This window comes from Nicotiana tomentosiformis, chromosome 4 (assembly GCF_000390325.3).
Source record: "Nicotiana tomentosiformis chromosome 4, ASM39032v3, whole genome shotgun sequence".
Classification (NCBI taxonomy): domain Eukaryota; kingdom Viridiplantae; phylum Streptophyta; class Magnoliopsida; order Solanales; family Solanaceae; genus Nicotiana; species Nicotiana tomentosiformis.
Window position 1 is genome coordinate 13,172,565 of NC_090815.1, and position 15,197 is coordinate 13,187,761.

The 15,197-nt window shown below is 36.7% G+C and overlaps 1 protein-coding gene across 1 annotated transcript; it reads left to right on the top strand.

Annotated features, from left to right (window-relative positions):
* The first annotated feature begins 4,648 nt into the window (after positions 1-4,648).
* On the top strand, positions 4,649-12,658 carry LOC104094983 (inositol phosphorylceramide glucuronosyltransferase 1-like). Its single transcript, XM_009601003.4, has 10 exons — positions 4,649-5,015; positions 6,256-6,376; positions 7,039-7,224; positions 7,421-7,584; positions 8,881-8,988; positions 9,137-9,274; positions 9,353-9,457; positions 9,732-9,999; positions 10,090-10,213; positions 12,274-12,658. Exons 1-10 carry the CDS (start codon positions 4,779-4,781, stop codon positions 12,413-12,415), a joined length of 1,593 nt encoding a protein of 530 aa, XP_009599298.1. The 5' UTR covers positions 4,649-4,778; the 3' UTR covers positions 12,416-12,658.
* The last annotated feature ends 2,539 nt before the right edge of the window (positions 12,659-15,197 follow it).

Below are 15,197 nucleotides of genomic sequence, written 5' to 3' on the forward strand. Positions count from 1 at the left end.
TGCATTCGATGTTAGGTAGTGAAAAAGAATCTTTGGGGCACGCCTTATTTAAATCCTTGTAATCTACACACATTCTAAGTTTGTTCCCCTTTTTTAGGGACTACAACTACGTTGGCTAGCCATTCGGGATATTTCACTTCCCGAATGGACCCTACTTTGAGAAGTTTAGTTACCTTATTCTTTATGAATGCGTGTTTTACCTCGGACTGGGTCTTCTCTTTTGCTTCACCGGTTTGAACCTAGGGTCCAGGCTTAGCCGATGCGTGGTTATATCCGGTGGGATCCCTGTTATGTCTAAATGGGACCAAGCAAAATAATCTATATTATCAACAAGAAATCAAATAAGCTTTTTCCTGAGTTCGGGGGTTAATCTCGTTCCCAGGTATACCTTTCGTTCGGGCAGATTTTTGACTAGTACGACTTGCTCCAGTTCTTCGATCGTTGATTGGGTAGCATCGGAATCATCGGGGACCACGAAAGATCGAGGGATCCTTTGCTCGTCATCTTCGTCAATCTTCTGATCTTCTAGTTGGGTAGAAGTTGACGTCTGTGATTACTATTTGGCATCTCGTTCCCCTTTTGAGTCCGACCCCTTTGTTGACGAAGGTGAGGATATCAGAATTGCTTCTTCGACGGCAAACATTTCTCTTGTGGCCGGTTGTTCTCCTTACACTGTTTTGACTCCCTCCGATGTTGGGAATTTAAGAACCTAGTGGAGGGTCGAAGGTACAGCTCTCATATTGTAGATCCATGGCCTTCCAAAAAAGGCGTTGTATCTCATGTCGCCTTCGATTACACGGAACTTCGTTTCTTGGATGGTCCCGGCCACATTTATCGGCAAAATTATCTCGCCTTTGGTAGTTTCACATGCCATGTTGAATCCATTTAGAACCATGGTTGCGAGTATGACCTGGTCTTGTAGACCGAGCTGTTCTACAACCTTCGATCTAATAATGTTGGCCGAGCTACTTGGATCAATTAACACACGCTTAACTTTAGTTTTATTCATAAGTACGGATATTACCAGTGCATCGTTGTGAGGTTGCATGATTCCTTCTGCATCCTCATCATCAAAGGACAAGGTCCCTATGGGTGCGTAATCCTGAGTTCGAGGTCGCTTTTCTCGTATAACCGATGTCTTAGTGCGTTTATGCACCGGCCCTCGAGGGGTATCGATGCTACCGATGATCGTGTGGATGATGTGTTATGGTTCTTCCTGTTCGTTTTGTTTATCGAAATCCCTATTTTTGAAATATTTTTGGCCTTGTCGCTTAAAAATTCTCGAAGGTGCCCTTTATTGAATAACAAGCTACCTCATCTCTTAGTTGCATGAAATCTTCCGTTATGTGGCCATGGGTGCCATGATATTCGCACATTTGATTGGGGTTTCTCTGGGCAGGATCGGTCTACATGAGTCGAGGCCATTTAGTGTCTTTGATGCATTTGATAGCCGATACGATGGCGGATGCATCGATGCTGAAGTTATACTCCGATAATCGTGGTGCTTCCTTAGGTCCGATAGACCTGTCGAACCCACTTCTGTTCATCAGACCCCGAGACCCTTGACCTCGATCACTTATTTTATTGCTTTGTCCGGGGTTACGTCTCGATTCATTGATCCTGTGGTTTCCATCATATGGTCGGTATCGGTCCCTAATCGGACCTTATTCTCGATTGATGTCCCTTCTAGCAGCGGGTTCAGAACCCAACTGATCATCTTCGACTCTAATTTTTGACTGGTACCGATTATGCACGTCGGCCCAAGTAATTGGTGGGTACTCGATCAGGTTATGCTTCAACTGCCGTGAAGCCGTCGAACTTCGTTTGTTCAAACCGTGAGTGAAAGCCTGAACAACCCAATCGTCTATGACTGGTGGCAGATCCATTCGTTCCGTTTGAAAACGAGATACGAACTCTCTTAGCATCTCGTTATCCTTTTGTCTTACCTTGAACAGGTCCAACTTCCTGGTCTCAACCTTTATGGCCCCAGCGTGTGCTTTTACGAAGGAATCTGCAAGCATAGCAAATAAATCGATAGAATTAGATGGTAAATTATGATACCATATCATTGCTCCCTTTGATAGGGTTTCACCGAATTTCTTCAATAATACGGATTTGATTTCATCGTCCTCCAGGTCGTTTCTTTTAGTGGCACATATGTAAGAGGTGACATGTTCGTTGGGGTCAGTAGTTCCGTTATATTTAGGAATATCGGGCATGCAAAATTTCTTTGGGATCTGTTTAGGAGCCGCACTTGGGGGGAAAGGCTTTTGTACGAATTTTTTGGAATCTAAGCTCTTCAGTATCGGTGGTTCCCCCGAGATCTGATCAACTCTGGAGTTATATGTTTCCACCATTTTTATCGTTTGCTTCGATCCTCCTTTCTCCTTATTCTATTCGTTTGGTCAGTTTTTCGAACATCTTAGCAATTTCGGGATTAATCCCCGACTCTTATTCATTTGACTTTACTATAGCTGATTCCGTTCTGTGGGTGATTTCTCGGGGTAGACTAGGCTCCGGCCTGCTCGGTATCTGGGTTTGGCTTTGCAACTGAGCTATTGCTGCCTGTTGAGCTTGCAACATTTCGAAAATCATACGCAAGTTGACACCGTTTTCTTCGAAGTTATGGGTATCTCGAGCTGCAGATTTAGTGCCATCATGAATGTTATTTCCATATTCAGAATGTAGGTTTGCCTCAATGCAGTGGCGGAGGCAAGATCTCCACGAAGGGGGTTCAAGAAAAAAAAGATTGTAGCCAGTGGGAATTGAATCTATGACATTTCAAAGATTTTGAACCCCCTTGACCACTAAGCTACACTGTTGGGCTGTGTCAATGGGGTTCAAAACTTAATATATAGAGGTAAAAAATAGATTTTGCCTTATATATACAGTATAATTTTTCGACGAAGGGGGTTCGGGTGAACCCCCTTCCGCCCCCCTAAATCCGCCCCTGCCTCAATGGCCACATGCGGATTAACGTCTAATGGTACTTTGACTCGAGCTCCAACGGCGTCGACAAACGACATTCCAGCCCTAGGCGTCAAATTGTTGTTCTCACCTTAAAGGCCAGCTTCGTTGTCGATAGGTAAGGCCATTTAATTTGAGAGCTCGTCGTTGATAATCCGAAATCAAAGGTACTCCCGAAAATAAGCGTAAAGTGGTGTGTTTTTGTAGATTCGTATCAAATAATCACTATTATCCTTAGCCCCACGGTGGGTGCCAAACTGTTTACCCGAAAAACGGATAGAGTTAAATTTGTACGTAGTTCTAAGGGTATATGGTATAACTTGACACAAATCGTAAGAATGAATAGAAATATGAGTGTTGACTGTAGAGAATGAAAAATAAGCAAAGTTGGGAAGAAGATGATTTATAGATTAAGCAAGATGAATCAATCTATGAAGCTAAAAAAGGATAACTATTCAATATAGGAGTGTATGATATCTCAGTTATAATGTATGTAAAAACTTCGAATCTACAGAAATAATAACCAACCCCTTTATAGTGGAGAGATTCTACTTTAGATACAATTAAAAATACACAGTGGGAGACCCATGATAAATCAACTTTTCCATAATTCCTGCCAGGATTCTCTCCCTTAGTGCGGTTGCAACGACTCTTGTCTATGAGCTCAATATCGACTCGAGCTCTTGATCTTGACTCGAACTCGATTCTGATTCAGAACCTTGTATTGATTCGGGGACAGTGTTGGTCGGTCTCTGCCTCGTAAGCTCGATAACTTCATCATAGTTCGATTTGGATTCGAGCTCGATAATGATATCGAGCTCGATAATGATATCGAACTCGACATTGATCGGTCCCTAGGGCTCGAAGCTTGATGACCTGACTTCAGATCTTAACCTGATCTTCGATCCAATGCATTACCATTTCGAACAGTTCGTACTAAGGACTAACCGGTTTTGACCGTATACATTTATATTTGGCTATATTTTCCCACATATATAACATAACTTATTAAAAGCCACAGAACTCACGAGGGATTGAAAATATACCTAATCACAGACAGTGAACCCTTCTCCTCCGCAAAAAGAGTCATATTTTTTTTCATTGCAACAACCATCATAACTAACGAAACCAAGATACAATAATGGATAAGAAAGATAATACCTTGATTTCAGCCGCGGGTGGTACCATCAAGCTCTCAAAGACGAGTATTAATTGGCTAAATTTTAATAGGAAATTAGAGACTCGTGCTGATAACGTGTTATAAAACAATAAAAGAAGAATAAGAGTATTGTACAAAAAAAAATAGAAAGAGAATTCTTATTGATTTGGAATGAATTACATTGAGATAAAACCTCTATAAGAAAAGTGACTTAGCTACAAAGTAACGAACTCTAAAAATTATCTAAAAGATAGATATTTTTATTTATAACAAGTTCGAATTATTTTTTTTTTCCACCGTAGTTTGAATCAATGACCTAATTACTTCAATATTTGGCAGGGCATCTTTTGGAGTATCTTCTATTTTTGTACAAGAGGAAAGCGGGTTCTCCTGTTATGTTTTTTTTTTTTGTTCCCTTTTCGCTGCAATTTCCTTAATCCTTTTTGGGCACGTTTGAGACGGTTTACAACTCCTACATTCCAAAAAGACCAGCCGAAAGGAGACGACAAAAAAGACCATTAACACATCGCACAAATACATTATAGGAGTACATAAAAATTCAAAAACCCTTTGAACTTTCGGAAAAAAACCCAGTACATAGATTCCCTTTCCATTTCTCTTTGAAAAAAGGAAGAAAGATTCATTTTTTATCATGAAAGTCAGTCTTTCAAGATTAGGGGTTCTTTTATTTTTGATTTTTATGTTATGTGATTGTTTTATTGGAGCTTCTTGTAAATCTGAGGAAGCATATGTGACCCTTTTGTATGGAGATGAATTCTTGCTTGGAGTTAGGGTTCTTGGAAAGTCAATTAGGGATACTGGATCCACTAAAGATATGGTTGTTTTGGTCTCTGATGGTGTTTCTCAATATGCTAAAGAGCTCCTCTTGGTATGTATATGATGTACTTTAATTAAATTCACCTTTTTTAAAAACAACCTTTTATGTGCTTGCTTATTGAGAAAATAACTCAGTTATATGTATATGTTCACTACTACTAGTACAACAACTAGGATTTAAGTTATAGGTTAATTTTAACATGTGATAGCAGGCTAGTTAATAGTTTAATTAGAAACCAATTAATGCATATCAAGATATTTAACTGCAATTACCTAATAAGCGGCCTGATTGTGTAGATACTTTGTACAACGTCAGTGGATAGAATCATAGAACTTAAGTTCCCTCAATGATAATGCTCGATCCCAAACTAGTTGGAGTCGGCTATATGAATGATCTCAATCTGCTTCATTTGGAGCAGTTTTGGATGCTCAATTATGCGAATAACTCAAGCAGAGTTGGAGTTTACTTCCTTTTGGGTAGTTTTTTGGAAGCTTGAGCTGGAAATGTAAAGTTAGTTGTTATTTGTTCTAGGACCAATAAATTCAATTTTCTTATGTGCTTGCTTATTTAGAATAACTTAAGTTTCCTCTCCTAGAGGAGCCTCAGTAGTTGAGCCATAAGAGACAACTTGGTGATTCTGGGTTCGAATCCCCTGTATAATACTTCAGGGTAAGCCCATCTACCTGGCTTTGGTGGGCGAGTTTACCCGTCACTTGCATTTTTGGGCTGTACAGGTTGCCTTGTGGATTAATGTGGTGTACGCATGCTGACCCAAAAGCATAAATTGTTGGAAAACGAAATTCACATCCTCATGGGTATTTCTTAAAGTGTGAATTGGTGAATCTAAAGTTAATTGCTTTATCGGTGATGCAAGGTCCAATAAGCGAGTGAATGTTAAAATCATTCTCAAAAATATAAATTGACTGCTGCTCAATCGTTAGAAGTAGTAAACTGGGTCTATTTTGAAGATAGATTCTAATGTATACAAATTCAATTACAAATTTTTTTCTATTTGGCAGCTAAATTACTTTCCAGACAGTAAAAGAAAATTGTAAAAATGGTGCCGAGAATTGTGATTTAGTTTGCCTGGATGAAGTCCTCTAGTAGTCTTAGTTGTAGCTGTTGTTCTTTATTGAGCTTTCATTTACAGGTCCTGATCATGGTCATTTTAGTTCTATAGCACTTATCCTTAAATGTAATGGTCCAAATCTTTTTTTGTTGCTAAGATATTTCTAAGTGGAGCTTAATTCTCCTGTTAAAATGGTTGTATTGTTTGGTTTCTTTCTTGCAGGCAGATGGTTGGATTGTGGAGAAAATTAGTTTACTGGCAAACCCAAATCAAGTGAGGCCGAAGAGGTTTTGGGGCGTCTATACAAAGCTAAAAGTATTTAACATGACCAGTTACAAGAAAGGTAATTCAATGCATCGGAACTTCAACCTAAATGCTAAAGGAAGAAAGGGATGTAAAGTAGAACCTTGAACTTTCTTAGGCGTTTCTCAACTTTGTCTTGGTGAATTTTGTCGTCTTCTTGATGATTTCCAATTTTCCACCACTCTATGTCCTTGTTATATTATGGATGGTACAAGTGGTCTTATTTATTTCGGTTTTCCTTTTTGCAAGTTTTATTCTTTTACTTCCGAAGTCATTTCATCAACCTGTTCTTAAAGCTGATAATAGCTGCATGTATATAGATTATAACCTAGTATGGATGTAATTGTACAAAGAGTAAAATATTCAGGTGAATATATGTGCAAGTATAGAGAGAAAGGGAAACAAGTTGCTCTTTCACAAATTTTTATTTTAGATGAGAGGTGGCTCGAGCAATTAAATCCACCAAGTTTGTTGCTGAGGCTATGTGGGTAGCGGGTTCCACAACTAAGTTATCTCTTTTATACATTGTTAGAGGGGAAAGGGGCGATGGGTGTGGGGAAGGTAGGGAGTGTAGCTTGTTTCATTACTTGAATATTTTAAAGAGATATTTTACTTATTTATATATTTTTTAATGTCAAGCAAAATGCATATGGTTTTCTGAATTGTAGGCCTTAACTTGCAATTTCTCCCTTGCTTTGGCAGTGGTGTATCTTGATGCTGATACCATTGTTGTTAAAAGCATTGAAGATCTGTTTAAATGTGGAAAGTTCTGTGCAAATTTAAAACATTCTGAGAGACTGAATTCTGGAGTCATGGTGATTGAGCCATCGGAAAAAGTTTTTAATGATATGATGAGCAAGGTGACCACTTTGCCTTCTTACACCGGAGGTATGGTTTAGCTGTGTGCTGTTTCGGTTTTAAGGTTATATGCTGTCTTTGCATCTTTGTATGGAAAGATTTTGATTATCTTTTATCATCCAAAAATTTCAGTGAGATATATTTATAATTCGTTACACATAATTTTTCTGTGGTTTTTGTTTTGACACTGAATGTTGATTCTCTTGGTGCATTCTGTTGCTAACAGGTGATCAAGGTTTTCTCAACTCCTACTATGTTGGGTTTGCTAATGCTCATGTTTACGAGCCAAATTTGTCTTCAGATGTCTTAAATTCTAGAAAGGTTCCTGAAATGGAGAGACTTTCTACTCTTTACAATGCAGATGTTGGCCTCTACATGCTTGCTAACAAGGTATGTTTTAGGTTCAAGAGACTGCTTTTCTTTGAGTATGCTTTTAGTTGGGTGGGTGTGGGATTTTTAGGCCTTAGCTTTTGATCAAAATCTGGTCAAAATACAATTGTTAGGAACTCTTGGGGGAAGGATTAATTTGTTAGATATAGAAAAAGAAGAAAAGGTTGACTTTCATGGAATTGGAATATGCTGCAGTAGTATTGCAACGTTGCAAACCTTAGCGGAAACTTCAGTTTTCCAATTTATATTACTCAGTGGGCTTTGTTGTATCTTTTTTCTTTTTAATGATGGTGGTGTTAGGGCCAGCTTGCACGTACCTCAACTATTCCACTAGATACGTGCTACCTCCCACCATTACATGTACCAGGTATTATTATGATATGTGGGCTTTGTCAGTGGCGCATCCAAGATTTAAAGTTTATGGGTTCCTACAATAACATCAAGTTAATATTCAATAATAATTTGGTTCACAGTCAAATATTTATAGATATTTAGTAGATTTCTTAATATATATACATAGTCTGGGCGAAAGCTATTGGGTTCATGTGAACTCATCTGCGACACTATAGATCCGCCCTTGGGCTTTGTTGTCTTCTACAGGCAATTTATCTTGAAGCAGCTATCTTATGAATGTTTTAGTCCAATTTATGTCAAGCTATTCAAAGATGATTATGGGGTTATGTACTGGGCTAATCATGCGTATTAGTTATCAACAATTTCTGCAATTTGATTGATTCATATCACCATATTTTATGTGTAGAATAATCTTTCCATGGAAAGAGAAATTTTGGAGAAAGCTGCACGAACCATTTAGGAAAAAGTGCTTCTAAATGTGCATTATAGTACTAATAGAAGGTAATCAATGAATATATCTTGGATGGCCAAAGACAAGGGAGGAAAAGCCTAATGGTAGGTACCCTCCACATTCAACCATAAAGTTGGGGATTCGAGTTCCCAGTGGAGCAAAGTGGAAAACGATCATTTTTTTACTCCTGGTTTCTTTGGGGGGAGTGGACTCCTTGGATTTTTCTTCCTGCGGATTGGGGAGGGGGGTTACCATATCCCAAAGAAAAAAAAAGAATGTCTAGGATAGCGAAAGCTTTTTCCTGCTGAAATAAAATGAGAAGGTTTTATATCTTAGATGAACTATAGTCAATTGTTTGCAGTAGGTTTTTTGGAAGAAACTTATTTTACTACAAATGCTTGAAACTTTTAAGCAACAGAACTACAGAAGTGCATTAATGTTGCCATCTTCCTTCTTCTGACCTTTATTTTTCCTAATTAACCTATCTGCAGTGGATGGTGGATGAAAAGGAACTCCGAGTTATTCATTACACACTTGGCCCGCTTAAACCGTGGGATTGGTGGACTTCTTGGCTGTTAAAACCTGTTGATGTGTGGCAGGTATTCTTCCCCAGCTGTTGCAAATGCACTTTGCATTCTCCAAATATGGTTGTCTTTTTCCTGCATTTGCTGTATATTACTTTGATGGTTCGAGAAGGTTTTTCCTGAACCAGATTGTGTGACTTTCTTATGTTCGCCTGTGCTGCAGAATGTGAGGGTACAACTTCAAGAATCTCTACCTGGAACTGGTGGGGGCAAAAATTCCAGAGATGAACTTCTTGTCAAATTTCTTTATTTGCTTCCGTTAGTTCTGATAGCATTTTGTTACTATCGGTCTTTCCTACAGGTTAGTGTTGTCAACAAGAGTTATTACTTAAACATTAGTCAATTGTTTGAATATAATTCTAAAAGATTGCTTCTGCAGACACAATCACGATGGCTTCATATCCGACAACTGTACTACAAGGTCAGAGGAGGTGCCCTAGCTTACGCCTCTGTTCCGCCAGCTTCCATCAGCTCCAACCAGCCGGTACCTCTTTTTCTTCCCGTCAGTTGTTAGAGTCGTCAAACATCCTGATTAAGTTCTGCTCCTTACTTTTCACTAGTCTATGGGATTGGAAAAATATAAATTGCTATCCTACAATGCAGGGTGGCCTTAAATGATAACTTTCATAGTTGACATCTTTTGGCTGCACAATTGTTGACCAGATTTCTATCATTATATTTTTACTCACTTTTTGATAAGCTTATGTTGCTTTTCTCACATAATCTTAAAATGATAAACAGTCCCAAATGGTATGCAGGTGAAGGTGCCTGCTTTTCTGGGTGCGATATCTGTCTGTTGCTGTTTTGCTGCTGCGCTGGTGTCCCTTGGCCTTCCACTTCTAATCATTCCACGCCAAGTAATGCCATGGACCGGTCTCCTCTTAATGTATGAGTGGACATTTACACTTTTCTTCCTCTTGTTTGGAAGTTATTTGCACTTAGTGTATCAGTGGGGAAGGGTTGCGGTAAATCAATCTGGACAATTTCTGGCTCATCCTGTATCTTTGGATTATGAACCTGGAAAAGGTTTGTTCGCTTAACCAAAATATTGAATTTTATTTTACTAAATTTATTGGTGAATTGCTTCATTGTTGTTGGCCTTTTGTTGCTTTGTAGGTCATCAGCGGCAGCAATCATGTTGTGACATTGCAGCGTGGTACTATGGGTTAGGGATGGCATTTCTTGCCATTGCAGCCCCTGCATTGCCTGGTATTTTTGGAGTCACTTCTTTATTTTTGAGGTACTTTCTACAGGATTTCTGCATTTCAGTCAATTTTGTGTCATTTGGTTGTTGTCTAATAATAATTGTATGTCTTTAGTGCTGCATTTGAATGACATGATTTTGCTTGTTGTTTACCTGCCTTGTGGTTTTGCTTTCAATAGAAAGCTCGAATCTTTTAATTATGTGTAAAGTTATAAGCTTGATATGAATTTATAACATGCGATTATTGCGACTTGATTATTTTAATGGACATCTAATCACATCTTTAACTCATTCATGAATTAGAAGGAAAAGATATATTGAGATGATTCTTATGAGTTAAGTCCACTGGGTGAGAAGACACCAAGGGCACGTTTGGTACGAGGGATAAGGGATAATTAATTCCGGGATTAAATTTGAGATGAGTTTATCCCATGTTTAGTTGGGATAAAATCGTGGTATAACTAATTCCGGGATTGTAGTGTTTTTTTATCCTCCTATAGAAGGATGAGATAACTAATCATGGGATAACTTGTTTCCCAACCAAACGTACAATGGTGGGATATCCCATGAGGCGGGATATCCCATGAGATTAGTTATCCCACCTTCTATATGGGATAACCAACTCCATCATTTTAGTGTAAAAGTTATCCCGGTATTGGCTAATACCCCATATCAAACATTTTATCCTAGGTTATTATCCTTATCCCATATACCAAACGACCCCTAAGTAAATTAAGGCTTTTAATGTGAATCAAAATTTCAAATATGTCGTTGTAAAGGCTAATAAGCCTAAAAGAAGCTTTAGCAATCATTCGTGTTAGACTACATAGTCTAATAATGTCAAAGCTTCAACAACATTGCTTGGATGTTATGTAAGCCATCTTTTATGACTATGTAGCATTGTGTTTTCAGGTCTATTCTTAAATTCCTTGATTTATTCTCCATTAGCTGATTAAACTACAATCAATCTTCTCTATAACAGTCTCATTTGTTCCGATACTTGTTGGCTGCTATAATGAAGTGCTGTTATAGAGTACATATATTATAACATAACGTAAAAATCAGTTCCAGCAAAAATTGACTTTTATAGTGTGATAGTTATACAAGGATAGTTTAGTGTACTTGGAATGTAAGTTTAGTGGTGGGGTTCATGAAGCAGAAGTGGACGTGAAGCAGATAGTTTCAAATATCTTGGGTCTGTGATATAGTGTAACGGGGAGATCGACGAGGATGTCGCACAACGTATTGGAGCGGGATGGATGAAATGGAGAATCGCGTATGGTGTTTTGTGTGACAAGAATGTGCCACCTAGACTTAAGGCAAGTTCTATAAAGCGGTAGTTAGACCGATCATGTTGTATGGAGCCGAGTGTTGGTCAGTCAAGAAATCTCATATTCAGAAGTTGAAAGTAGCAGAAATGAGGATGTTGAGATGGATGTGTGGGCATACCAGGAGAGATAAGATTAGGAACGAGTATATTAGGGACAAGGTGGGCGTGACTCCTATAGAAGATAAGTTGCGTGAATCGAGGCTGAGATGGTTCGGGCATGTGAAGAGAAGAGACCCTGATGCCTCGGTTAGGAGGTGTTAGAGGTTGACCATGGCAGGTCAGGGGAGGAGTAAAGGGAGGCCTAAAAAGTACTGGGGTGAGGTGATTAGGTAGGACATGACGCTACTTCAGCTTACCGAGGACATGACCCTCAATAGGAGGGTGTGGAGGTCGAGGATTAGGGTTGTGGGTTGACAGACAGTTAGAGTTTCGTCTAGACATCCCAGTAGTATTAGTATTAGTCTTGTATTTTTCTATTTCATATTGTGTCATTATTTCCGGCAAGACTTGAATCTATTTTTATAGTGTCGTATTCTTAGATATCTGTTGTTGCACGTATCTTCATTTGTGGCCATGTCCAATTACCTGATTGTTGCTACTGTCTGTTTATCGCTTCATTTTCACTTCTTTTGAGCCGAGAGTCTTTCGGAAACAGCTTCTCTACGTTCGTTAAGGTCTTTCGGAGACCTCTTCTTGGTATTAGGCACTAGAAAATCTTTAACGCGGTGGATAGTGAAATAATACATGTATATGCTTTTTTACGCAGGTTAGGTTTGATGGTGGTAGGTGGTCTTATTTTGGCATCCTTCACGACATATGCTTCCGAGCATCTATCGATTAGATCATTCGTTAGAGGCTATGAAGAAAGGAACACACCAAAGAATAGGAGTGTATGTTTCTTATGCTGATTGTTTCAATTTTTTAGTTTCAGCTATTAACTACAGGCAATCATCTTCTTCATCTCATTTGTAACTTGTTTTGACATATTCTTCCCAGTGAGATTATGTGTAGAAAATATGCTGGGAATTTTTGGTTTCTAATATACTTATTTTACAATAGGTTGAGGTGTAATTCTTTTGTATGGTTAAAGGTCTATGTTGTCTGTATATGCTTCTTAAATTTTAATTGATTACAATATACTATCTCATGCATTATTGATTGATGCTTATTTAAAAGAGGAAAGTGACTCTCTCATGCATTATTGCTAAGTTTACTTTCCCAGAAAATAAAATTAATTAAGATTCTTGTGAATACCATCTGGTACAGTGGGATATAAGAGGTGTGACATTGATGTGGATTAGGAATATTCATCAATTTTCAAATGTTGCAGCCTTCACTATTTTTGAGCCGATGGTTTATCGGAAATAGCCCCTCTACCTTCGCAAGGTAGGATAAAGTTTGCGTACATATTACCTTGTGCAGACCCCACTTGTTGGATTTTATTGGGTATATTATTGTTGTTTCAAAATTTACTAACTGCGTACCTAAGATTCATTTGGTTCACATACTAATTATGCAAGAATTATTGTCTAAAAAAATTTTGTACGATAAGTATACGATGTTTATTGATTAAGGATGTTATGGGGCAATTAATAATGAATGGATTGTTACGTAGTAATTATTTACTTTAAGGGTATTTTTTTTTTCTTTCAATAGTTTAATAATCTTTTTTTTGCTAATAAATGTATTTTTTATTTCACATTATTTCTCGCATATTATATATAGTACAACTTAATATGGGTATTATTTACTTTAGTCAACCAAACATTGCAGTACCTATGAGATTTTTTTTTTATGCAGCCAACTACGCGCAACATTAGTTATTTAGAGATTATTTTTTTTTCGACAAAGGGCCAAATATATCTCTGTACTTTCGAAAATGGTCTAAGAATATCCCTCGTTATACTATTGGGCGATATATACTCTTCTCGTCATACTTTGGAATAAATATACCCTTATTTTGGATGGAGTGCCACGTGGCAGCACTAGATGAAAACGACCCATTTTTTTTTACCCGATCCGTTTTAAAAAATTCACCACCCGACCCGTTTTAACATTCAGTTTTTTTAAAACATATATTTTGTAAAAACTGAAAAAAAAAAAAAGAATTTGCAAAATATATATTTTTAAGTCTTTTTAATTTTTTTTAAAGTATTTCTTTTGTAAAAACTGAAAAAAAAAAAAAAAAGACTCTCCTAAAGCAGTGGACTACATATGCATTAGTTTTTAAAAAATGAAAATATTTTGTAAAATCATTTTTTTTTCAGTTTTTACAAAAAACAAAATATTTTAAAAAATTAAAAAAACTGAAAAATATATATTTTGCAAATTTCTTTTTTTTTTTTTTCAGTTTTTACAAAATATATATTTTTTAGTTTTTAAAGCATTTTTAAAAAATATATTTTTTTGTAAAACTGAAAAAAAGAAATTTTCAAAATATATATTTTTTAGTTTTTTCGGTTTTTTAAAGTATTTGTTTTTGTAAAAACTGAAGAAAAAAAAGAATTTTGTAAAATATTTTTATTTTTTTTAAACTAATATATATGTAGTCCACTGCTTTAGGAGAGTCTTTTTATTTTTTTTGTTTTTTTTTCAGATTTCAGTTTTTACAAAAAAAATACTTTAAAAAAACTGAAAAGACTTAAAAATATATATTTCGTAAATTCCTTTTTTTTCCAATTTTTACAAAATATATGCTTTAAGAAAACTGAAAAAACTAAATTTTAAAACGGGTCGGGTGGTGGGTTTTTTAAAACGGATCGGGTAAAAAAAAAAGAAGAAATGAGCCGTTTTAATCTGGTTCTGCCACGTGGCACTTCATCCAAAATAAGAGTACATTTGTTCCAAAGTATGACAGGAAGGGTATATATAGCCCAATAGTATAACGAGAGATATTTTTATACTATTTTTGAAAATATACGGATATATTTGACCATTTGCCCTTTTTTCTTATACGGTGAACTAAACACTACCATTTTGTGTCAGACTTTGGGCTATGATTAAATATATATTATTCATTCTAGCAGACAACACCCAAGAGGCCTCACACTTGCCAGACTTCCACTAGATATGTTTTCCATTGTTGGTTGTGCACAAGTTATTTACAACATTGTGGAACTAAGTGCATAACTACGAAAAAGTCGATCGAATTTACTGTTTATTTTTTTATCTAATACATATAGTTTATATATGATTATATATAATATAAATTAAGGAGATTCTTGGAGTAATAATAAAGTTATCTTTGTATAATTTATAGATCAAGCTGTGAAATCAGTACTGATATTTGCATTATAATATACTGGCTACAATACACTTTATTAGAGCGCGGCCTTTTTCCGGACCAGAAAATATGTTTCGTCGAGTATAATGGATAAGAAAAGGTTTTTAAACAACTGAACCTACCACTAGTTGATATATTCAATCAATCACTTTTAAAAAGGACATCAGAGACAGATAAAACTGCCTCTTTTGTCTTTTTTACATCAAGAGAAGAGTCTTGCTTTCTCACTCTTATAGCAGAAGCTGAGTCACAAGCGACATAGGAATGGATCCATAATTGAGGCTTAAAAATGCATCATATTCCATTATATGTCACCTTCCATTTCTTTTTATTTTCTTTTTCTTCTTGTACTTATGTCTTTTTTTTTTTTTTTTTTTGTCCTTATAAGTAGTTTGGCAAATTAAAGA